Source organism: Phallusia mammillata, chromosome 2 (genome assembly GCF_965637545.1).
Source record: "Phallusia mammillata chromosome 2, kaPhaMamm4.hap1.1, whole genome shotgun sequence".
Lineage (NCBI taxonomy): Eukaryota > Metazoa > Chordata > Ascidiacea > Phlebobranchia > Ascidiidae > Phallusia > Phallusia mammillata.
This window is the reverse complement of record NC_137253.1, coordinates 25237525-25261435: the sequence shown is the minus strand read 5'-3', so window position 1 is coordinate 25261435 and position 23911 is coordinate 25237525. Positions and strand designations below refer to the sequence as shown.

The 23911-nt window shown below is 40.5% G+C and overlaps 2 protein-coding genes and 4 non-coding genes across 6 annotated transcripts; 4 read left to right on the top strand and 2 right to left on the bottom strand.

The window, feature by feature from the left end:
- Positions 1 to 851: 851 nt before the first annotated feature.
- Positions 852 to 8122, bottom strand: LOC145213197 (fatty acid synthase-like). Its single transcript, XM_080081427.1, has 15 exons — positions 8005 to 8122; positions 7562 to 7699; positions 6438 to 6542; positions 5830 to 6037; positions 5623 to 5756; positions 5451 to 5548; positions 5195 to 5387; positions 4645 to 4845; positions 4319 to 4483; positions 3700 to 3887; positions 3017 to 3206; positions 2441 to 2670; positions 1736 to 1954; positions 1297 to 1579; positions 852 to 967 (listed from the first exon to the last, which is right to left on the bottom strand). The coding sequence occupies exons 1-15, from the start codon at positions 8120 to 8122 to the stop codon at positions 852 to 854; spliced, it is 2586 nt and encodes an 861-aa protein (XP_079937553.1).
- On the top strand, positions 4154 to 4243 carry Trnay-gua (transfer RNA tyrosine (anticodon GUA)). The gene is given in 2 exon segments: positions 4154 to 4190; positions 4208 to 4243. It is a non-coding gene; the product is annotated as a tRNA-Tyr (tRNA).
- A 614-nt stretch (positions 8123 to 8736) lies between the features above and the next one.
- LOC145213561 (fatty acid synthase-like) lies at positions 8737 to 23887 on the bottom strand. Its single transcript, XM_080081889.1, has 36 exons — positions 23619 to 23887; positions 22883 to 23035; positions 22148 to 22321; positions 21788 to 21995; positions 21588 to 21721; positions 21389 to 21486; positions 21119 to 21326; positions 20850 to 21056; positions 20611 to 20775; positions 19928 to 20115; positions 19543 to 19732; positions 18974 to 19203; positions 18510 to 18728; positions 17435 to 17717; positions 16953 to 17144; positions 16423 to 16662; positions 16137 to 16317; positions 15722 to 16071; positions 15494 to 15667; positions 15223 to 15417; positions 14761 to 14933; positions 14524 to 14694; positions 14167 to 14279; positions 13928 to 14072; positions 13531 to 13865; positions 13088 to 13386; positions 12882 to 13004; positions 12658 to 12814; positions 12494 to 12601; positions 12300 to 12421; positions 11582 to 11822; positions 10969 to 11230; positions 10354 to 10494; positions 9593 to 10186; positions 9339 to 9526; positions 8737 to 9119 (listed from the first exon to the last, which is right to left on the bottom strand). The coding sequence occupies exons 1-36, from the start codon at positions 23743 to 23745 to the stop codon at positions 8870 to 8872; spliced, it is 7338 nt and encodes a 2445-aa protein (XP_079938015.1). The 5' UTR covers positions 23746 to 23887; the 3' UTR covers positions 8737 to 8869.
- On the top strand, positions 17956 to 18047 carry Trnay-gua (transfer RNA tyrosine (anticodon GUA)). The gene is given in 2 exon segments: positions 17956 to 17992; positions 18012 to 18047. It is a non-coding gene; the product is annotated as a tRNA-Tyr (tRNA).
- Trnay-gua (transfer RNA tyrosine (anticodon GUA)) lies at positions 18380 to 18471 on the top strand. Its single transcript is given in 2 exon segments — positions 18380 to 18416; positions 18436 to 18471. It is a non-coding gene; the product is annotated as a tRNA-Tyr (tRNA).
- On the top strand, positions 20399 to 20489 carry Trnay-gua (transfer RNA tyrosine (anticodon GUA)). Its single transcript is given in 2 exon segments — positions 20399 to 20435; positions 20454 to 20489. It is a non-coding gene; the product is annotated as a tRNA-Tyr (tRNA).
- Positions 23888 to 23911: the final 24 nt, after the last annotated feature.

Sequence of the window (23911 nt, the reverse complement as noted above, 5' to 3'; positions counted from 1 at the left end):
CCTCCTTTTGGGGTATGAAAATATGGTAGGCCTACACTAAAGTGACTCTCTTTTGTGGCGAATATTGATTGAATGCCCGTTGCAATGAAAATTTTGATACGTACTGGTTACAGTTTTCTTGCATGATACGTGCGTTTGTAAATGCTTTAGGTCGACCAGCGAGGGAAATACCTAAATATATATCTCAACAAAATAATATAAAATTTATTTGCGACCAATGCAAATATATAACTGACAGTCAACTAAGGAGCCTAAATAAATAGTTATGGCCTACATAATATACAAGCGACCGCATCGCTATAATAGCAGCAGGCATTTACATACGCTTTATTACATACTTAGTATGTATAGTCACTAACAATACATGCAACAATTAGGCGTTTGCATCAGCTGACTATAATGCAATCAACATCAAGCTTGATGACCAGAAAATTGCTGTCAAATGCGTCATTTAGCCTGAGTATGTGACGTAATCTGTGACGACGCCGGTTTGATATCTTTTTCCGTTCTATTGCAGCTTGATATGTGGTCGAGCTTGGCAAACGTCAGTTGTTGTTCTTCACTGGTTCGCATGGCGATACCAAAATTTGTCTTTGTATTCTGTGCGATTTCTGTAGCCATAGACGAATCGAGAACGAGACTTCAATTTTATCGATATCCTGTAAAAACATATCATTTTAGTTAAAGGGTTCGTAAGGTAACGTCGTCAAGTAAAAAATACACTTCGTACTTTTTCATAAAAAATATTAGGCAAACTATTCGCGAAAACAAATTTCTAAAAAGTCAAAGCAATTTTAATAACACTTTTTGACCTGTATTCCTATGGTTTTTGCGATTGCGCTGATAAGTGACTAATCAGCGTTTCCTCTGCAATCGATTACGTGACCGCAGCTATGGTCTATTGAGTCTTGTGACGCATCTGCGCAAAGATGCGAGGTGAACTCGTGCGAGGCTGAAACACGCTTAGCTACAAATTATATGAACAATTGTATAAAGCAGTAGTTCTCAAACTGTGCGTCGCGACGTCCTGGTGCGTCGTTTCAATTTTCCAAGGGCGTCGCAGAATAGTTCCGTTTCGTGGCTTTTGGTGGTTGTATGGATAAACACAACTTTGATAGTAAGTTTCCTCATTAACTTTTATTTGCTGGTGCGTCGCAAGTCCTAAAAAACTTGTCCAGGGGCGTCGCAACAAAGAAAAGTTTGAGAACCACTGGTATAAAGTATTAAAAAAAACACAATGTGTGATACTTGCGCCTAAAAATAACATAATCTTATTTTTCTTTGAAACAAGGTTACCGGTTTTAATCACGTCGTTGCGCATATGTCCATCAGGGTGAGACGTCGTAGAGTTGTCGACAGAAGGGACAAACCAAGATTGCTCGTGATTCCAATCCACGTGACTGCTCACGAATTCGTCACGTGATAGTGCGGTGCAGTAAAGCGTGTGAGTATTCAAGTCAACACCGCAAGTGTGTAGTTTTCCCAGTGCTTTGTACAAAGTTATAATCCCGTCCGATTCTTTTCGGCTCGCCAGCGCCACGCACTCACTAGATGGCGGCAGTGAGCGCTGTAGCATCGACTGAAAACGATAAATCGGGGCCTCAGATTGATTTAAACCATGAAAAACGATAACTATCCATCACATATACCACGAAAGTAAGCAACTTACTAAATTGTGGAAGTTAAATTCTGGATTTAAAGTGCAGTACATAACAGTAAGGAAATGATTTGATACCTGCATTGCACCGTGTGCCGAAATCTCGACAGCGATAGCGTTTTCTGGTATCTGCTTAACAGCGTCGTAAAACATGACCGTGTTGCATAGATTGTTGGCATGATACTCGGCCGAGCTGGTAAGAGCCGCAAGCTCAATCTCCTCTGGATCTTCTGGAAGGTTCTTCGAAACCGAAGTGGAAATCCAGCGTGATGATCTGGGCTTTGGATCAGGAATAACCTGGGTATCCCAGAATGGAAAATAAATAATTATATGGTTCTTAACCGTTCCCCGTTTTTTTATTCCGTTACTGCGGAGAACAACCAAGTGGATTTTATTTAACTCTTTTTAAAAACAATAAGATGACCAACTATAACGTCACAAAAAAGGATACATGATAACGTAATTATCCCCAGACTGAAAACTTTGACAAGTCTGAAGTCGTCCACCGTTTTTTATGTTTAGATATACATATATATATATGCCACCTAACTAATAGGCATCATCAGTATCTTATTCAAACAGAATTTAAGCGCTTTTGTTGCCAAATATTTGTAGTTTTTTAAGGCCAGTCCGCGATAACATTTCAGTTTTAAAAACGGTCCGCAGTGCAAAAAAGTTTGGCATCATATAAGTTTGATACATTTGACTTGAAAAGTAAAATATGCAAGGCTAACTCATATTTGGAACCTAAAACATAACGTCATTCGTTCGTAAATGATTCACCTTTTTCATTTCCTTTAAAAAAGTAGAGTAGACAGGGAGCATTAAAGGCGAATGAAAAGCAACTCCTCCACTATGCATCAGGTGGGTAAAAATGTTTTTACTTTGCAGCTCGTTGACGAAATCATTTACTGCCTGTTCGTGTCCAGAAATCGTGACGCAATCGTGAGCGTTGTTGCCCATCGGGAAAACACCTGGTGGACACTGGTTTGAACTTTCCTCCCAAGATAGACCTTGAGCATAAACATGCAATTATTATTCCGCACGTCATATTTAATCATAATGGGTTCCAAGGTAATGTCAGATAACGTTTTGGATACTATACCTTACTTTTATATAGCATGCCTTTTATAATGTTTTTGAGTTATTTTAGGCAGCTTGCAGCAATCTTCTAAAAGAGCGTCCGGTAGCATAAAAAGTTTCGAAAGAGGTTTTATAAACAACTGAAAAACAAAACTATAACGAGAAAGTTTTTGGAGACCTTGACTTCCATTATTCAATTCTTACATTATCGTGCTCAAAAATTTATCTTACATAATGGAATTTTTACAACATGGGAAAGTGATGCAAGGCATTTACCAATAACGGCCATGGCTCCTGGAAGTAATTCCGTTTCCTTTATACATTTGCCCCTCGTGTAAGCAGCTTTCATGGTCTGCTCCAAGGTCCAGCAGCCGTCAGCGTAGCTGCAAACCAACTCGCCCATTGACATACCAATTATGCCAGACGGGCTAACACCAAGTGATTTTAAAACGTCGATAAGGGCAATCTGAAAAAGTCAGATTGTTTTAATGGGGTGCGCAACCTGTGGCGCAAATGTTTACAGTCGCTCACTTTTGGATTTAAAAAACATGTTACAGGCCACTTTAGCAGCCGTTCGCTTTTTTTGCTGAGGCTCAGAGTGAAAAACAATCGAAAACAAAGGCGAGGTAAAGCTTAACAATGTGGATGGTGACGTTACAATAGACTAGGAATAGGAATGAAAGGAAATATATTAAGAATGAACGGAATAGTAAAACTGCAACCTGGAGGTAAAAGCAGGAGTAGCTAGCCCTGGGATATTACCAGACAAGTTTTTAATCAAAAATCATGATCACACTAAACTCGAGTCATATTATTTACATAACAATAACCACCAGATCTTGTTGGCTACACGCAATGTGCATATTTTAAATTTTGTTTTGATGCCATATACCCGCTCCATATCAAACTAATTTTTTTTGTATTTTTTATCAGGTAGATTTTTCTGTAGTTATACCAACTTGTATTGCGGTTAAAGTCACATAGGCCATGATTGGATTTTTGTATGTTGTATCGTCAGCGTTTACAAGCAAGTTGCGGATGTCTATGTTGTATTCCTTTATTGCACTGGTGCATTGTTCGATCACTTTTGAGAACAACGGCATACGAAGTAAGTCCTTGCCCATTCCTTTCCATTGGATTCCATGTCCTATACATGGAATGAGTAAATAGAAAGAAAATTAGGAACATTGATTAATGCAAGTGTAAAAATGTGTCTGAAGCATGTGGTTTGAATTTGATTCGTGAATACGGAAAGCATGGTAAATCATAGCAGAGCGCCTGTCTGCTAGCAATACCGGCTAACGGCTGGTTGTTTTAATTTCCTGAATAAATGAGGATCTCAGTTTAAACTGCGCAGGTTAAGTGGATATGCATTGGCTTAGATATGTTGGTGTAAACCGGGTACCAAAAGATCCTTCGATAGCTCAGTTGGTAGAGCGGTGGACTGTAGTGGTTTAAGCCTCAGAAATCCATAGGTCACTGGTTCGACTCCGGTTCGAAGGATTACTTTTTGTGAGACTTGTATCAGGGATAAAATAAACCGCCCTCATGTTTTAAGAAAATGAGATTAAAATTTACCGGTAAAGATAAACCACACTTCTTTTTCAGCTGCCACCCGTTGATGTGATGTAAGTGATTGAACTCTATCGTTAATAACGTAGCCACGATATGGATGAAACTTGGGACATATGTCATACGGCATTCGGGAAGGCGACTTTAATGTTTGATAGTAGGATGTCAAATCTGAAAAACATCAATGTTTTCAAAATTTCAAAACATGTACCATAATCAGATGAGCTTCCGTTAAATCCAATTTTCGCCGCGGTAAGGTATGAGACAAAAATATGCAAACAAAAGTTATTTTCATGATATTTACTTTATGGTGACAAAAAGCACTATCGCACCTTTTATTCCTTGCTCGGTACGGGCTGAAAATAGGTGTAGTAATGGCAAATTGGTGTTTAGGTCATCATCGGTTGCAATTGAAGATGAACGTAAAATCACGTGCACGCTGCTGCCTCCATACCCACACGAATTGATGCCGATTATAGCGTTTTGAGGAAGGGGTGTAGGCTTCGTGACAACTTTTAACATCTCATTAAGATCTGGAATACAACATTTTTTTTATGCTTTTAGTCGATCGGTTGATGTAAAAATGACCGTATGAAATACACGACATACGAACGTCGTATTAGCTTTTAGTCATTTGACCGGAATTTTGTAGAACCCCAGAAGTCTGCGTAACAACACGAATCCAAGCAACAAAAAGCCACGCATAAGCAAATATGAGAGAAAAGCAGGAACAATCATGTCCTAAATATTAAACTCATTACATACGGCGGTGTGGATTCAAGTCGGCTTTGCTCACAAAAAGTGTCCAAAATGGGACGATACTTTTCAACTATAACTGAAGGATTCCCGAGCACGCCTACACAGCATGCTGATTCACATTACCGCTTATCGATGGATTTGGTTCCTCGAAATGTAGATTTGGAGGAAGCACCTTTTTCCACATTGCTACAGCACACTTGACAACAGCGCAAAGACCACTAGCGGGTTCGCTGTGTCCCATATTCGACTTCACCGAGCCGATCAAAAGAGGCGTCATCCTACCTGGGGTCATGACCTTGTCAATCGCGTTTAGCGCCTGTTTGAGGTGTTTAAAATGGTCAAAACTTTGGAAAAAGTCAACTTTGTGAGAGTTTGCTACCTTCGTATCTGTACCATGTGCTTCCACGCAGTTCACATCTCTTGGGTCCAGGCCACATTGACTGTAGGTTTCTCGCAAAAAAGTTTCATGCTGATAACCTGCATGATAAATATATCCAGTAAGGCATTATCGCTATAAATTTGCTGCAGGTCCACAATGTCAGCCAATATACCCGATGGAAATGTAAATGCTTCCTTTTTCCTTCCGTTGGAGATGGTCTTGGCATTGATGACGTCACAATAACTCCATGGCGCAGCGCCCTTCTTGGTGATGTAAACCACGGCTACAGCTTCTGATGGTGCATATCTTATCAAATTCCATATAGTAAGTAAAAAAATTTACTGTACATTTGCCATAATGCTTTAATAAGTAAACGCACCCATTGATCTCAATGTCAGAGGACTTGCATGCCTCATCGGGTGAAAGCATGTTGAGACGTTGAGTCTGTAAACAGCTTTGTGGCTTGAGAACCAAATTAGTTTCGCCAACAATTGCAGCGTCACAGTGACCATCTCGAATTGATTGAAAGGCCATTTGTAAAGCAAGAAGGCTCGATGAACAAGCCGTGTCCACTGACATGCTAGGACCTGGACGAGAAAACAAATGCCTCAAAAAAGTATTTTAGTTTAGGTGTTAGGTAATGATTTTGCTCTAAAAACTGAAACACATATAGTCACTTTGTTTATACTTTATGCCTATACGCCTAATTCAATTGTTGTTGGTAACGTTGCAGGAAATTCTTGCTGGTTGTGCATAAAAATAGCAACAAAACGAAAACAGAATCATTTAAAAATGCGGAAATCCTTGTTGGTAGTTGATGTTGGTTCCAACATCGACAGTGTTGAATTATTTTGCTGCAAAATTGACCCTAACAAATTTGTGGCCGTACAACCGTAAAACATTATAAGTGTTTAGAACCTTTCAGATTGTAGAAGTAACTAAGGCGGCTAGCAAACATCGAAGTGCAGCAGCCAGTTATTGCGTAACCTTCTGTAGTTTCGTGGTCCGCAGCCAAAACCTCACGCGCCTTGGAACCGCTGACGGCGACCCATACCCCGGTTCTGCTTCCTGCTAGTTTGCTTGGATTAAGGCCTATATGCAACAATATGTTTTAAAGTGGTTGCCATAACTTAGCTCAACAAGTAATAGGCTATGTTGATCAAAAATGCAGATGGCATTGTTGATGTTTGATATTAAATTTTTATTCGCCTTTAATGGGCCTAGCGTACTGTGATTTTTTACAAATGACAAAAATCGTTTTTTGAGTGAAACAAAATTAAAATATCGAGAGTTTTGATCTTGTGAGTGCATGGCGCATGCATTTCAAATGATGCAACCGCAATTATCATTGCTCAAAAATCATGTAGAACTACAATATAAAAATGCTATTGCGCACCAAATAAGACAGACGCAATTTCGCAACCAGTCCTGGTGTACTAGACCAGTGCTCTTCAACATTTTTTGGTTTGGTGAACCCTTAAAGTTGTTGTGACGAACTCATGCACCCTGTATACTTAAAAAGTAAACTGAGGTAAAAACCGATATGAAAAATCATTATGCGGATCATCATGTCAATTAAACCGAGCGGACCTGCCCAAGTCTTACAGACAAAATAGTTAACTAAATAATAAATTTTAATAATAGGCTATACCTAGAAACAAAAATCAAATTAGACATCAATATTTAAAAAAATACAGATGTTCATTATATCAATTGAAACCTACATCTATTTTATAATATCCTGAAAGTCAAATATTAGTGGTTCATTAAAAGTTTGTGATGCACCCTTGTATACCTTTTCGTACTGGTGCACCCCATGCATATTTTGGTGCACCCTAGGGTGCACCGTGCACACCAGTTGAAGCGCACTGTACCAGACTAATGTTTTCTTGCAAATAATGAAAGTTACCATGATTATTCACATCCATGTTTAACCTTTGTCATCTATATTTGCACGACACACTTACAGAACATTCAACATTTGGCGGCACACCATGTTGCAAGGTTTATGTAAAAACTTGAACGAGATACTTGTATTCAATCCAAGGCTTATTATTGTGCCATTGTACACCGAGATTAAGCACTGTGAATGAAACACAATATTAAACTACCTGCATCAACAATCGCTTCAAACGAAACCTCAAGTAGTATTCGAAGTTGTGGATCCATGTTGTTCGCTTGTTTTGGGTGAACTTCAAAAAACGATGCGTCGAATTTGTCCAGCTCCTTTAGTTTTCCATTTCGTTTCGCTAAACTCCATAAACGTGATAAATAACGGTAATTACATTATGTTACTAATTGATTGTGAGAAGTTGTTCTTTCATGTTGTGTGATACTGCGATACTATATAGGTGCTCGATTTTTCAGCCGTTCGAATATCAGAAAAAAAAGGAGTGTAATAAACAAATGTGTTTGCCTCTTGCCCTCTTTGAACGTATGGCTTTGTCGTTATTGTCGCTTTTTCAATAGTTAATGTTTATAGTAATGGAACTGCCTCAAAGTGTTAAAAATATCAACATCAGTTTAAATAATATTGGTAACTTGCCTGGCTTACATCTTTGTTCGTGCTCAGTTACCAAGTCTTTTCCTGTAAGCAAGTTTTTCCAAAATTCTTCAACGCTTTTTGACTCTGGAAAACGCCCGGAGAGGCCAGCTAATGATATCTCTTCCATTGCAAAGCTTTTTTATGTTAAAATGTAAGCGCTTTAAATCTTGGATTCCTTTGGAAGCAATGTTTTTATTGTGACAAACTACGTGGCACCGACAACCATCATGTCGACGCTCCTTTCGCTAAAGGTTATACTAAATGACACATTCCGGGTTCACTTCGTGGCAATATGTTCTCTGTTGTTCACAAAACGAGGTTGGGTGTCAAGGAAGTCGTGTTTATGAAACGTAACACATTTAGCTCGCAAAACCTGCTACCAGCAATCCACCATACCTCAAGGCAGGCCCAAATGTAGTTAAAAGCCGATGGCACAATAGTCACCAAAACCTATTTAAACCAACATATTACTTAAAATGCTGATGGCTAGAGCTATTTGAGGTGGGGTATAAGGTAGGCTATTAGCATTCTAAATACAATAAAACTAACTTCAAAACTTAGTATTTTCAAAACCCACTTCTTAACGCTACGCCTCTTTGGCTGCTATGTAAAAATTCGCATCCTGGTGTCAGCTATCGAAATTTAGCTAATTGTGGATTTGCCGTAAGGTATGGTGTTACTAGCTCAACCGATGAGCCTTAAAGATTGATAGTTTGGGTTTTACAATGATCAGTAACCGTGTTCTGCAGGAATGAAATGTATTTATAAAAGCATTGCACACACATATACAACAAGCAGTACAATTGCAACCGGTAGTTATGCTCCAACATGTTTCATAACACCACTACCATAACGTCATAGTCAATCCAATTTATTATGTCATAGTCGCTATGACATCAGCAATCTTCTCGGCGTGGTTGCCGTGGATGATTCCGCTGTGATCGGCATCAAGCTCGATGACGCGAATTTCGCCGTCGCATACGTCACTCAGTCCGTAGTCACGTGATGCAGACTGCTTCTGCTTGACAAGGGTTATGTTTCCAGGGTAACGAGTTTTCATCACGTGACTGAGTCCGAGACGAAGGCATTGGTGGTAAGATGACACAACTTGTTTTAATTCGGATCTATTGAGAAAACAAACTAGTTTTAACACTATACACGAATCTGTTCAAAAGTTTAATGACAAAAACCCCAAATATAGCATGTCGCTTTTTAAGGCTGTTTGGGTCATTATTTTATTAATAAACTAGTTGTGCATTGCAAAACAAAACTCGAAAATTTTTGGATTTTTGGTAAAACGTTGTTCTTATAAGTCAAATCAAAGGATCACTATATCGACTTACGTTTCGATTTTAGGGTAGTTTGGTCTAAGAAACGTTTCGGCTTCCTCTAATTTATCATCTGTGTTTTTGGCAGAAGCCAGTTTGTTGTGAAGTTTATGCACGTCCAGATTCGGATTGATATCATGAAGAAAAGAGGCAATGACAGTCGTTTCTTGCACATCTTCGTCATGAAGGGCGTTGTGATGAGCCTTAGAAAATATATGATACGGTTACGGTTTAGTTTTAATTATAACGTTTTGGTAAAAACTACTTACTTGAACTCTTTCGGAAACATAGGAATGAGAACCGTCAATCAACAGCAAAGTGACGTCACCGCCGTTTTTAAAGATCTTTAGCGCCATCTCGAGGGCGACACAAGCGCCGAATGAATATCCAACGATCCTGTATGATTTTTGGGCCGGTAACGAAGTCACGTAGAAACTTGCAAGATCACTGATCGAGGTCAAGGGCGCATTAAACGAACAATTTATCCCGATGGCAGGGGCGCTCAGGCGTGACGCAATGTCACGGTACACTGACGACGACCCTGCTAATGGATGAACAAATATAATGGAAGTTGAAATGTCATAGGCGACTTGATTAAGTGGTGAGATGGTAGGAGTCGTGCTGGTAAGCATGATGTCATCCATGACGTGTCTTGTGACGTCATCAGGTGTAGTTGTCGCCTCGTTTTCCTTCCCTTCGCAGCTGGACATTTGTTCAAGCTTGGCAAACGTCAGTTGTTGAACGTCATCAGTTCCCATGGCGATGCCGAAGTCCCTTTCCATTTTTTGTGCGATTTCGATTGCCATGAGCGAATCGAGACCAAGACTTGAGAATGTGCTGGTTTTATCAATTTTGCCGATATCCTGTAAAAAAAGTTGTAAACTTCGGTGAAGAGTTATGCAATGAACATTTGGTGCTTGTAAAAAACTATAATCATTTCACACAATATTGTATGTTTTTTTATTCCATTGGCTGTCTTCGCGCATGTAGGCACTAAAATAAATATTTCTTTGTTATACCAATGATTTACCTGTATTCCAATGATGTTTGCTATCGCACTAATTAGTGACGTTGAGTTTCCGTCATCATGTTTTGCACTCTGTTTTTTCGGGGCAGGAACGATACTCGATACCACAACGTCATCAGTTTGAGACAAAAACTGATCGAGTGTCTAAAACAAAATCCGTAAATAGTTTTATTCATCCATTCAAAAAAAAAAACGTTTTAACTTTTTAGTTAAGTTAGGTATTAAAAACTGCACGGGCCAACACAATACTAATTACACTAACGCAGTGGTTCCCAACCAGGGCCCATGGCCAGCCAGGGGGGCCACGAGCTGTGTTCCGGGGGGGCACGGGCGTAGATTCACAAGAAACGCCCACTAAAAGTCATTTTCACTTTACCTTTGTTCCCAAATTTAATCGACTATTTCACATACTATTTGTTTATAGTGAGGTTTATCATGCTCATTTACTCTATTAGACCTGTTTAGGGCCAACATTAATACCGCATTCCAACGCGAGATTGCTAGCTACATTTTAAGGGGGGCACAGGTCCTACAAGGTAACTTTAAGGGGGCCACGAGGCCAAAAAGTTACTTTAAGGGGGCCATGGTCCACGAAAGGTTGGGAACCACTGCACTAACGTTTAAACATGAAGCCATCGATTGGAGCACGGTTCCACCAATCACGTCGCTGCCAATGGTTTCCACAGCAACGCCCACATCACCAATCGCTCCCCACTGTATGGCCAACGCAGGAAATCCTTCTTGCTTTCTACGTTCGCAGACTCTTTCCATATATGAGTTGGCCAAGCCGTAGTTGGTCTGACCGGCGTTTCCTCTTCCACTTACAACGGAGGAAAACACGACAAACCAACGCAAGTTGCTGCAAACTTCTCTTGAAAGTCTAAAGGGCAATGGACGTGGTAAAATAATTTAGGTCCCTTGCGAATTTAACGCAAATAGAAATGGCAAAATGAGAGCAGGAAAGCAAAAACCAGGTTGTTAAGCAACATAAACACGTGCGTCCCAACATGGCGTATGTTTATATTGGGAACAAAATAGCTTTTAAGGTAGCACAACAGGTATAATCATTTTATTATCCAAACCTATAACTAAACCTGTGCCATCACTAGTTAAAGCATGAACTCGTGACACAACAATGTCTTAATATAATCACAACTACTCTACATTACATAACATGCTTCATAAAAAATCTGACATTCTCTTTTGTTTACAAAACATTTACATCACACACCTGTCTAAGTTGTGGACACCATTGCATTTCGGCCGTGAAACAGCTTCAAACGATTCTTGCGTCTGATTTTGCAGCAGAGCATCCTTCAAGACCATTGCAAGGTGAAAGATTCCTCCAACCTTGTTGTTCAGTAATTCTGCAGCACCCTCAGATTCGCTGACGTCACCGCGACTGACAGTGACCTCAACGCCCTGCGAGCGCCACCCGGTGATATATTGATGCTGGTAGGCCGTTTTGACACCTAAAAATATTTAAAACAAAATTAGTACTCGAAATAGGCTATTGCTGCCAGGCATAATATATAACAAAGTATTGCTCTTCCAGCAGATTTTTGTAAACAATCGACGTTCCGACGTCCTATACAAGACGCCTTCATCAGGATAATGACATAGCTTGCAAAACAAAATTCTTATAAAGCGACAAAATGCAAAACACACACTCATCACAAAAATGTCTCATCACAAAAATGTGTGTGTGTTTTGCATTTTGTCGCTTTATAAGAATTTTGTTTTGCAAGCTATGTCATTATCCTGATGAAGGCGTCTTGTATAGGACGTCGAAACGTCGATTGTTTACAAAAAACCTGCTGGAACAGCAATACTTTGTTATAAATTAGTACTCGGTCTTTAGAAAGACGCCAAATAAAGTTGTCAAAAAAGGTCAAGGCTGTTATTTGTATGAATACAACTTTTAAATGTTAGTTATACTTTATACACACCCGAACGCGTGGTCACGACAAGGTGTCGAGCGCCGCGTTCAATCAGCCAATTGCAAAGCTCCAAACCGAATCCTCCAAGGCCTCCCGTTACGATGTAAGTTAGATTGGGGTCGCATGATGTTCTGTAAGAGCGAAAGTAAACGTTGACAAAAATCCAGGCAAATTTGCTCTACACTATAGGGCGGCATCGTTACCTGACAACACTTGAAACCGCGTTACAACCTTGACTTTCAACCTGAATCATAACTTTTCCGATGTGTTTCCCTTGAGCCATAAAGCGAAACGCCGATTCCACTTCAGTCCTGCAAAGATTTAGGAATTTAAAAACGGATTAGAATCAAGTTAAATAAGTACACACTTTTGGAAGACGGTTGTGTCAAGAGGTCGAACCACACCGCTTTGAATTCCACTGGTCACGTGGTTAGCTGTCTCCAGCCAGTCAGGAGTGTCGCCGTCAAATAGTGAGTCGAGTAGGATCCCGTGAAAAGAGATGTTGCGAAGAAAGATGGACATACCTGAACGTAAATTATTATTTCAACTATAAAATATGTGCTTGAAAAGGCACCGGTAAAATAGAGTTACCTAGTTTTGAGTTTTGAGCTAGATCAAATTTTCCGATTTCCAGAAACCTGCCATGTTTAGCGACGCAGCGCAAACTCGCTTCCAGCTTTTCCTCGGAAAGACTATTTAGTACGATATCAACACCTGCCAAATGCAAAATAGTTGTAAAATAAAACCGAAGTGTTTAAGTATAGATACATATATCTCCAACGGCATTCGGTTCTCACCCTCGCCGTTGGTTTGCTTCATCACGTGATCTTCGAAGGTGGTGTCACGCGAATTCGCGAAACACGACTTGTCCAGTTTAGGAAACCTCGACATAAGATATTCCCGCTTTTCTTGCGTGGAAACAGTGGTGAACACGCGACAGGCATGACTGAGCGCGATAGAAATGGCCGCTTGGCCCACTCCTCCTGCACCACTGTGGATCAGCACTGTGTTCCCTTTGCGAAGTCTTCCACGGACAAGCAGTGCATAATAAGCAGTTGCGTATACCACAGGGACCGTTGCGGCTTCACTCATCGTCCTGTGTAAAGTGTAAAGTGTAAAGTGTAAAAGTATTACTGTTTAAAGAAGGAAAGCTTGGAAGGCGAGTAAACATCGATGCCAGTTCTCGAACAAAAGGGATTTGGTGCAGGGTTTAAGTTATGGTTACAATGAACAAACGTACCAAGATTCTGGAACCTTCCATGTAAATTTGGGGTCGGTAGTCACGTGCGTGGCTAGTCCCTCGGCCGGAACCATACCCATAATTCTTTCGGCATCAGAGCCATATCCGCTGAACTCCAAGCCCAAGAGAGTTGAAAATTTGCGTGAATTTCCGGGTATAGCGTCTGACGGAAGCTTTCCCGATGCGAGCATGATGTCACGAAAGTTAAGGGCCGAAAATGCGACCCGATATTCCCGACTGGGGCTGTTCACCTTAACACAATCCTGTGCGATCCACTGCAAGCTGGCGAGGTCACCTTTGGTCATTGCGCTAACGTAACCCCGAGACGAGTCAACCTGGCGACAATGGCGTTACAATTTTATTCACAAAACCAACGCCGTTGCGTCATAATATATACCTTTTCGCTTTGTGTAATAGTGAGGTGACGATAAGTTCCCCATTGTCCGTTACTGTACACGTTGATGGCCAAGTCGCGCTGCATGACGTCAGCGATATCGCTTGGCAACGGTTGATCAACATCAAGATTGGTATTAAATATGCACCTTTACAAATTAAAAAAGCTTGAATAATCTGCCAGTTGGCTGAAGCGTGAATTTATATTTTTGTCAACGCAGAGTGTTTTGGTGTGTAACTAACCTAACTTTGTTGCCATTTGGTTCCTTGCGCAAACAGTTGAACATCCCGATTAAACCACTGTCACTGTAATCGCTTTTGAGCCAAACAATGCCAGTATCGGAGGAAAGGCGTTTCTGAAATATGAGAAAATTACTGCACGACCTTGGAGCAAACATTTAACAACTAGAAAATCAAATTTACTTAACGTTTTTTTTTTAATAAGACAGAAATTTACTTAACGTTTTTTTTTTAATAAGACAGAAATAACCATTTTGTATTGAAATTAAATGAAATGTTTTAAAAGGCTGTTATATAATGTTGTGGCTAAAACAATAGCGTGACATGACAAGGCTTAAGCAATATTGGATTAAAACACACCTTCAGTTTTTCCACCCAACTGAAGTTATCATGCATGGGTATAATCATTTCATCTGTCGATGTTACTACTGACATGGATCCTGCACGACACAATACAAGGTCACTTCCCAAAGTTCTGTCGCTTTTTCTAGCAACAATGTCCAGGTTATTTTCCTTCAGAACGTCATTAACCTGCACAAACAAAGAGCGTTACATTTTTTTTCGACCGAAGATAATTTGAGCTATTTTTTTGTTTACCTCTTCTGTTGTGGGGTAGTAAGAAGAATGAGTTGCGTTTGCCGTTTTCAAGAGCTCGTCTATTATCACGTGACAAGGGTTACCCCTCGTGTTTTGGTGAAAAAGTAAGAATCCTTTGCTCGACTTCATGCATGAAGCGAAGTTCTCCATTACCTTCTTTGCTTGGTCCAAACCTGAAATAAGTTTTCAAAATTCAGTTGTAGTGATATTAACAAAACGTTGGTTAAGTGTTTTCCTGTAGCTGATTAATTGTAATATAACCATTTCTCCGCACATGGGTGTATGGATTATTTATTTTATGATGCTATCGTTCTCTTAGCATACAGGATTTCGCACTTTAAAACGTGATATATTTGCGCCATGTATGTGATATCCAACCTTTATTCACGAAATTGTCTTTGGGTTGTCATTAACATTTAAGGGTGCACAATCAAGCTAAAAATGTAGGAAAACGATTCTAACCAGACGAAAATGGATTGTTCAATATGAGCAAGTTCTTTTTGTGGAGTTCAGGTGGTGGGGGCGTGTCAGAGGCGGGGTCCCAAGTTACCGATGCGTCTTCACTCTCGTCAGTGCACCCCGGAGGGACCAGCTGCGTGAATTCCACAACAAGGTTTGGGACCGAGTCAAAATGTTTTCGAATTTGATGAGAAAAATCTGAAAAGAAAATGCGCTTCAATTTACATCAATATACAGTGAGAACTGTGTTTTTTGAGTTTGACCGATAAATCACCTTGTTTTATGTCAATGACGTATTTAGCAAGGACAGCGGCTTCGATGGCGTGACCAACATTCTCACTGACAATATCGACCACTGACGTCAGCACATCCGGGACTGCCACGCAGTAATTAACCAGAGGGTCAGAGTTCAGCAATGGGAGACGGGAACGTAGGAGTTCAGCACGATCTAGGATTAAAAAACGTTAAATATATGCTAAAAAACGCTTTAAAATAAATTTACCTTCAGTAGCATCAATCAAATCCTTCATAAGCCGGAGAAAGTGATAAGAGGGGTTAGAATTTAAAATCTTATTTGTATCAGGCTCCTGATGATATCCATTGATTCCGTTGCCCAAATTAACTTCGGCCAGTTTCTTGTTGAGCTTGTGTGCGCTGTGAGTCAAGAACGACCACGTGGCCGCCTTGTAACGCGCAATTTGGTCGTCGCCGTCGGATAAGTTATCCTCGACATTCGGGACGAAAACTTGCTTCTGCAGCAGAGGTTGATGAGTTTGTCCCCGTTTTGGTGCACTGGTTACATGCAGGCCCGCAATTTCCACGTGTGTGCTCACAATAGTTTTGTCAAGGATTCTAAAACAGAATTAATTCCAACTTGTCGCCAGGTTACATTCAAAAGTAAACGCAAAATTAACTACCTGTAAACCTCTGCTGGAAGTTCGCAAGAAGATTCAGTACTGGTGATGGGTCGAATTTTAACTTCGCGAATCCGGGTCGGAAGTTTAAGTGTTTGGTCGCGTGCTTGTAGAATACTCAGCTGCAGGGTGGCGTCCAAAAAAGTGACGTAGTTGCCGTCGAAGGTAATAGAACCGAAACGACCTATACGCAATCAGTTAAATTTGTTTACATTTTCACATGTGTTATCGAATACAGATTTAGTTTGCAATGCCTACATGGTATCGGGAAGCGCAAAACATTAACTACCTGACTGGTTGGCTTGCTTTAATGCCTGAAACTTTCCCTTGTATTGGTAGCCTGCCAGCCTCAGCTTGCGATAGATCTCGTTGCGCTCTAGAAACTTCTCGCCATTTTCCACGGCCACAGGACAGGATGCAATTTCCTCCTGTAGCATCGAGATCTTTCCGGATGCAGCGAGTTTTCCTCCCTCTGATATACGGAACTCGTTCGAAGCTGGCACCAGTTGCACGAGCAGTTCGAGTTTACCTATTTAAAAACACCATATGTCCGTTACAAGGATATGAAACAAAATCACTTTAGAATGGTGTCGGTCAGTGTCATTACATGTGAATAACATCGCAATAATTTTATGGCTAGTCTTGAATTTTTTGAAACAGACATTTTCGTTACACATGGTTTTAACGAGGGGTTTAGGGAATATTGTGTTTCAATTACAATGCGAAAACCTACGAAATCTACTTCAATGCGATGACTAACCAGCAGATCAATAAACTAAAACTAACTACAAAAATATCAGCAGAAACTCAATAAGATACCTGACTCAGGTAGAACAGTTGCTCTGTGGATTGAAACGTCGTTGAAACGAATCGGAAGGTCTTCGATCGCAACTTGAAGGTTTCTAGCAAGTGTCTGCCAGGCAAACACAAGATGCGCAGTTGCTGGTAGCAGTGCCCTGCCATCGATCACGTGACCGCACATATACGCGTCTTTTGAGTCCTGTGACGTGTCTGGGTAAAAAATGTTATGAACTTGTACAAGTTTAAAAAACTGATTCGTATTCGAACAGGCACATAATGAACAATCATTCTTATGTCCACTTGTTCTACTATAAATCATATGCGTTATACTGCATACATGTTCACCTTAGTTGTTCAACTATGCTGACTATCGATAAATTTGCAAGCTCAAAGACAAGACAATGTAGGATTTAAGTGTTGAAAATAAGGCAATGATACCTTTTCAATAGCCTGTACTAATGAGAGCAAAAAGTTAGACAGTTCAGATGTTAAAAAATTACCGATTTTAATCACGTCGTTCAGCATCTGTCCACCAGACATTGACGTCAGAAAGTTATCGACGGAAGGGACAAACCAAGATTGCTCGTGATTCCAATCCACGTGACTGCCCACGAATTCGTCACGTGACATTGCGGTGCAGTGAACCGTGTGAGTATCCAAGTCAACACCACAAGTATGTAGCTTACCCAGTGCTTTGAACAAAGTTATAATCCCGTCCGATTCCTTTCGGTCAGCCAGCGCCACACGCTCACAAGATGGCGGAAGTGAGCGCTTTAGAATCGCCTGAAGAAGTAATGAACTTGAGTTTTAGACTGGTTTGAAGCAAAAAACGAAATGTACATTATACGACTGCTCGCATACGGAGCATACCAGATCCTAAAAATCAGATCCTGGGTTTTTTGAAGCTAATATTTCACAAGAGGTTAAAATTCCCGGAATAATTAAGGATAAACTTTTTTTGGGCGCATCATGTGGGTATGCATTTGTTGGTAATGCTGGTTTCTACCGCACACCAATACATCCTTCGATAGCTCAGTTGGTAGAGCGGTGGACTGTAGTGGGATTAACGCCTCAGAAATCCACAGGTCACTGGTTCGAATCCGGTTCGAAGGATTGTTTTTGTCAGGTTTTCATAGGCAAACCACCGAGTTAGAAAGAGGAAACAAACACCAAACTGGATACAATTGACAAAATCTGTGTCAAACCGCAAGTCAAACCAACGCTAGGATTGATTTAATCAGAAAGTGCTAAGCTGAAATTTTAGTACCTGCCTTAGACCATGTGATTGGTTCAAAGAAAAAAAATCTTTTTACGGCTGTTCGCATGATGAGCACATTAAAATATGGAAAAATTCCCGGAATAATTGAGGACAAACTTTATTTTGGATGCATCACGTGGGTATGCATTTGCTTGGTAATGCTGGTTTCGACCATAATCCAGCACATCCTTCGATAGCTCAGTTGGTAGAGCGGTGGACTGTAGTGGGATTAACGCCTCAGAAATCCATAGGTCACTGGTTCGAATCCGGTTCGAAGGATCGTTTTTTCATTTAGAAAATGCAAAAGTTTTTCGTACCTGCATTAGACCGTGTGGTGACACCTCAACAGTTACAACGTTTTCAGGTATCTGTTGAACAGCATCGTGAAACATGACCGGGTTGCATAGATTGTTGGCATGGTACTCGGCCGAACAGGTGAGGGCAGCAAGCTCCAACTCTCGTGGGTGTTCTGGAAGATTCTTTGAAACTGAAGTAGAAATCCAGCGTGATGATCGGGGCTTTGGTTCAGGAATAATCTGAGAAAAATCATACCTGATTTCAAAAAAAAAATTGCAATGGTAACAAGTTTAAACATACTTAATGTAAGCATTCGAAAAGCACTCGACACTTCCGTCACAATAGTTTAATCCGTCACAACAAATAAGTCGTTTATAATTATGCAAATATGATTTATCGACATTTCGTGAATTTTTCAAGTTGAGCCGTTTAATTTTATTGATAACTTTTCAAGCAAACGGCACAAACGTTTTGAAATCACCACCTTTTTGAGCTCCTCTATAAAACTTGGATAGACCTCACGCATGAATGTGGAATGAAAAGCAACTCCTCCCGTTTTTACGAGTTTGGCAAAAACTTTTTTCTCCTGCAGTTGGCTCACGAAATCTTTCACTGCCTGTTCATGGCCAGTGATCGTGACGGAATCGTGAGAATTGTGGCACGCTGGTGCGACACCTGGTGGACATTGGTCAAGGCACTGAGCCCAGGTAAGTCCTACATACAATGTACAGAGTTAGTTACAGTTCAATGTTCGGCAATCAAAGCAAGAACAACAGTCAAGTAGGAGCTACTTGGTTGTTTTAAGATTTGACATAAACTATAATGGTAGTACTTTGTATTGTATGCTGAATAGATTGCGTATTTTGATGAAAGAGGTATTAAATGGATTATAACACTTGTTTTAACTTAACTCTGAGAATAACAAACATTTTGCAAAACTTAATTGTCAGGCCTATTCTTCGACAACGACCACAACATGATTGTGTACATATTATTATTAAACATTCCGTTTACAAGATCAACATAAGAAAACTTTAATTGTGAGGTATTTACCAACAGCAGCCATGGCTCCCGGAGGCAGTTTTGCTTCCTTAATGCATCTTCCTCTCACATAAGCAGCCTTTATGGTCTGCTCCAGGGTCAAGCAACCGTCAGCGTAGCTGCAAGCCAACTCGCCCACCGAGTGACCGATGATACCAGACGGGCTTACTCCAAGTGATTTCAAAACGTCGATAAGGCCAACCTAAATCAAATCGTTTTGTGGTAAACATTGCATCAGCTATAAAAATATCCATGTCTTTTCACAGCAAATACCAGGTTTATTATCAAAATGACATCCCAACCTTTTTACTGTTTATCCCGCCATGTCTATATGTATTTGTTCTTTAATGGTTAAATATGTCACAACTAGAAAAAATCTGGCCAATATATTATTTACTTGGGTTGCGGCCAAGCTCACAAAGGCCATGATAGGATTGTCGTATGTTGTGTCGTCAGCGGTTAGAAGCAAGTTGCAGACATTTAAGTTGTATTCCTTTAGGGCGCTGGTGCATTTTTTGATCGCTTTGGAAAACACCGGCATACGAAGTAAGTCTATGCCCATTCCTTTCCATTGACTCCCCATTCCTGAACACATGCCATCAGTAAACAAAAAAATGAGTACATTTACTAAAGCAAATATAATAAAATATGGCTCACTTGATTTAAAATACCCTTTGTAGCGTTTAAAATAACCACTACGGAAAGTCAATGCGGAAAGCATGATAGCGTCCGAAAGCACGCTTGCAAAACAGACTAACGGCTGGTTGTTTTAATTTCCTGAATAAATGAGGATCCCAGTTTAAACTGCGCGGCTTAAGTGGGTATGCATTGGTGTTGATATGTTGGTTTAAACCGGGTTACAATAGATCCTTCGATAGCTCAGTTGGTAGAGCGGTGGACTGTAGTGGTTGCAAGCCTCAGAAATCCATAGGTCACTGGTTCGACTCCGGTTCGAAGGATTACTTTTTGTGAGGCTTGTTTCGGTGATAAAATAAACCACCCACATATTTTAAGAAAGGGCTTAAAGATTTTATAATTTAAAATTTGGGGCAATATACCCCCTTTACAAATATTACTCACCGGAACAAATAAACCACACTTCTTTGTCGCTCGTTGTTCGTTGATGTGACGCAAGTGACGACCAGTCATTAATGACGTAACCACGATATGGATGAAATGCAGGAGATATGTCAGATGGCTTACGGGACTGTTGGAACTTCAATGCTTGGTGGTAAGACGTCATGTCTAAGATGCCAAACAGCAATAAAAGATGTGCTATTAGCTTTGTGTCAAATTCATGAAAAATAGATCATTCCTACCAGTTATTCCTTGTTCTGTGCGGGCTGTGAAGAGATGTAGTATTGGCAAATCCAAAACAGGCTTTGGGGTGTAATAAGTTGAATCTGAAGCGCATCTCAAAATCACATGTACGTTGCTGCCGCCAAACCCGAACGAGTTGATGCCTATCAGGGCGTTTTGAGGGAGAGAAGTGGGCTTCGTGACAACTTTCAATTTGTCAATAAGACCTAAAACGAGAAAATGGTAAAGGTTTAATTCAGGTGTTTAATGTTTATTTGAATCAGCTTACCGCTAATCGATGGATTTGGTTCCTCGAAATGGAGATTTGGGGGAAGCACCTTTTTCCACATTGCTACAGCACACTTGACAACAGCACAAAGACCACTAGCGGGTTCGCTGTGGCCCATATTCGACTTCACGGAGCCGATCAAAAGAGGCGTCGTCCTACCAGGGGTCATGACCTCGTCGATCGCGTTTAGCTCCTGGGGATCTCCCGCCTGTTAGAGGTTCGTAAACATTTCAAAATTGCAAAAAAACACAAAGTTATATTTTGTTTTACCTTTGTGCCCGTACCATGTGCTTCCACGTAACTCACATCCTTTGGGTCCAAGCCACATTCATTGTAGGTTTCTCGCAGCAGCATCCCTTGCTGATATCCTGCAAATATATTATTTGTTTAAAAAACAACGGAGCATCAGTTTGAATTGTGTAAATAGAAACCATTTAACGACATAAACTTTGCACTTTAACCTAGGTACCCGAGGGAAATGTAATTCCTTCCTTTTTCCTTCCGTCAGTGTTAGTCTTGGCATTGATGACGTCACAATAAGTCCAGGGGGCAGCGCTCTTCTTGGTGACGTATACCACCGCTATTGCTTCCGATCGCACGTATCTTAACAAATTAATAACATAGGAGAAGTTTCACACCCATAAAATTTTAGTTACAACTTTGACCTACCCATTGCCCTTTATGTCAAAGGACTTGCATGCCCCATCGGGTGAAAGCATGTTGAGACGTTGAAACTGGAGAGAGCTTTGTGGCTTGAGAACCAAATTAGCTCCACCAACAATTGCAGCGTCACAGTGACCATCTCGAATTGATTGAAAAGCCATTTGCAAAGCAAGAAGGCTTGACGAACAAGCCGTGTCCACTGACATGCTAGGACCTGGTCAGAAAAACAAATGCCAAATAAAGGTTGTTTTAATTCAGGTTATACGCAAGGCTCTGTAGGATAAAAACTACATTTAACAAGCCACAAGTATTTCTGCATTGGAATTTCCCTTGATGTTTTGCCTATTTAGTTCAAATTTCACGAACCTTTCAGATCGTAGAAGTAACTGAGGCGGTTGGCAAACATCGAAGTACAGCAACCAGTCATTGCGTAACCTTCTGTAGTTTCGTGGTCCGCAGCCAAAACCTCACGCGCCTCAGAACCGCTGACGCCAATCCATACCCCGGTTCTACTTCCAGCTAACTTGCTGGGATTCAAACCTTAAAACCAATAGTGTATGTTACAGCAGTAATGAATTGATTGGTTGCTAATAAGACCAGTTTCGATTCCCAAAACCGATAAGTCAGTCAAAATAGTGCTTGTTGGTTTATGAAATTTTTTTTTTTCACGGCGTTCGAACCCAGGACTCTCCCGGGGACGAATCCCGATCAGGGTTTTTTATTTCTGTATATGGGTCAGGCGCGCCAGACCGTTCGGCCAAGTTATGAAATTTGGCCATTGACCAGCTGGTAAAAAATTCATGACATCAAGTGACGTAAGTGGTGCACGCTGTGAAAACCGTTTCTTGTGTCACACATTTTTGCATGTTTTTACATGCCATGGCGGCTTATGAAACTTATGATGTACTCAGAATAATTGTCAAAAACAAGTCTTTGACCACATCTTGAAAACAAAACACTGTATAGTACTATCTGTCAAAGCACCAAAACAGAAACGATTCTTAAGCGTGATATAAGACAGCTATTTGTACCCATTCTGAATGTAATTAACATCATTATTTACAACTAAATGTCCTGTCATACACAACACTCCTTGCCAACCTGCGTCAACAATCGCTTCAAACGAAACCTCAAGTAGTATTCGAAGTTGTGGATCCATGTTGTTCGCTTGTTTTGGGTGAACTTCAAAAAACGATGCGTCGAATTTGTCCAGCTCCTTTAGTTTTCCATTGCGTTTCGGTAAACCCCACAAACCTAATAGGCTATATATTGTTAGGCTGTACGTTGTTTTGTAATTGATTCTGTACAAGACATGTGGATTTCATTGCTTAGCCTATGTGCTGCAGGCCTGTGTGCTGGGTTACGTAGGCCTAGACACTAATGGAAGGATTCAGTTTTAAATGTGCTACTTTTTGAACTTTTCTCATAAACAATTGTACCAGTCGATTAGCATGTCTTCTGTCGCCTGTATATATAATTGCTTTACGCTAGCATTAAGCATCATTCGTTTGGCCTGATGCAGTTGGCCTACGTCGGCAGGTTTGTACATAGCCTAAACGAGCAAAATATATACCTACGCAATCGGAAGCGCTATAATGCGTTTGCAGTTGTTACTTTTACACTAACGTGATGAAAATTACGTACAAAAACATTTTAAGGTTTTGGTTGCAAGTGCATTTAAATGGTGGGCTACAGGCGTTTTAAATTTAATAAACATCGCACATTAGTGAAAAGACGTTGCAAATTGTAAAGAAAGTTATTACAAATGCTTCGAAAAACAAAGCAATTTATTCTTATTTGGATTTAATAAAATTAAAATAAAGGAACTTAGGCCTACCTGGCTTCCATCTTCGCTCGTCTTCGGTCACCAAATCCTTTCCGGCGAGCAAGTTTTTCCAAAATTCTTCAACGTTTTCCGACTCGGGAAAACGCCCGGAGAGGCCAGCTATTGATATATGTTCCATCGCAAACTCTCATAAAAATCTAAGTGCTTAAGGCTGAGAATGCTTTTGGTACAATTGTAACTGAAATGTGTTTTGCCGTGACAAAATCTGCCGGTTATATCCTGAGACGTGGTGCCATCATCTGGCCGACCGGTCTTTCGCAATGGGGTTACTAAAGGGCAGACGC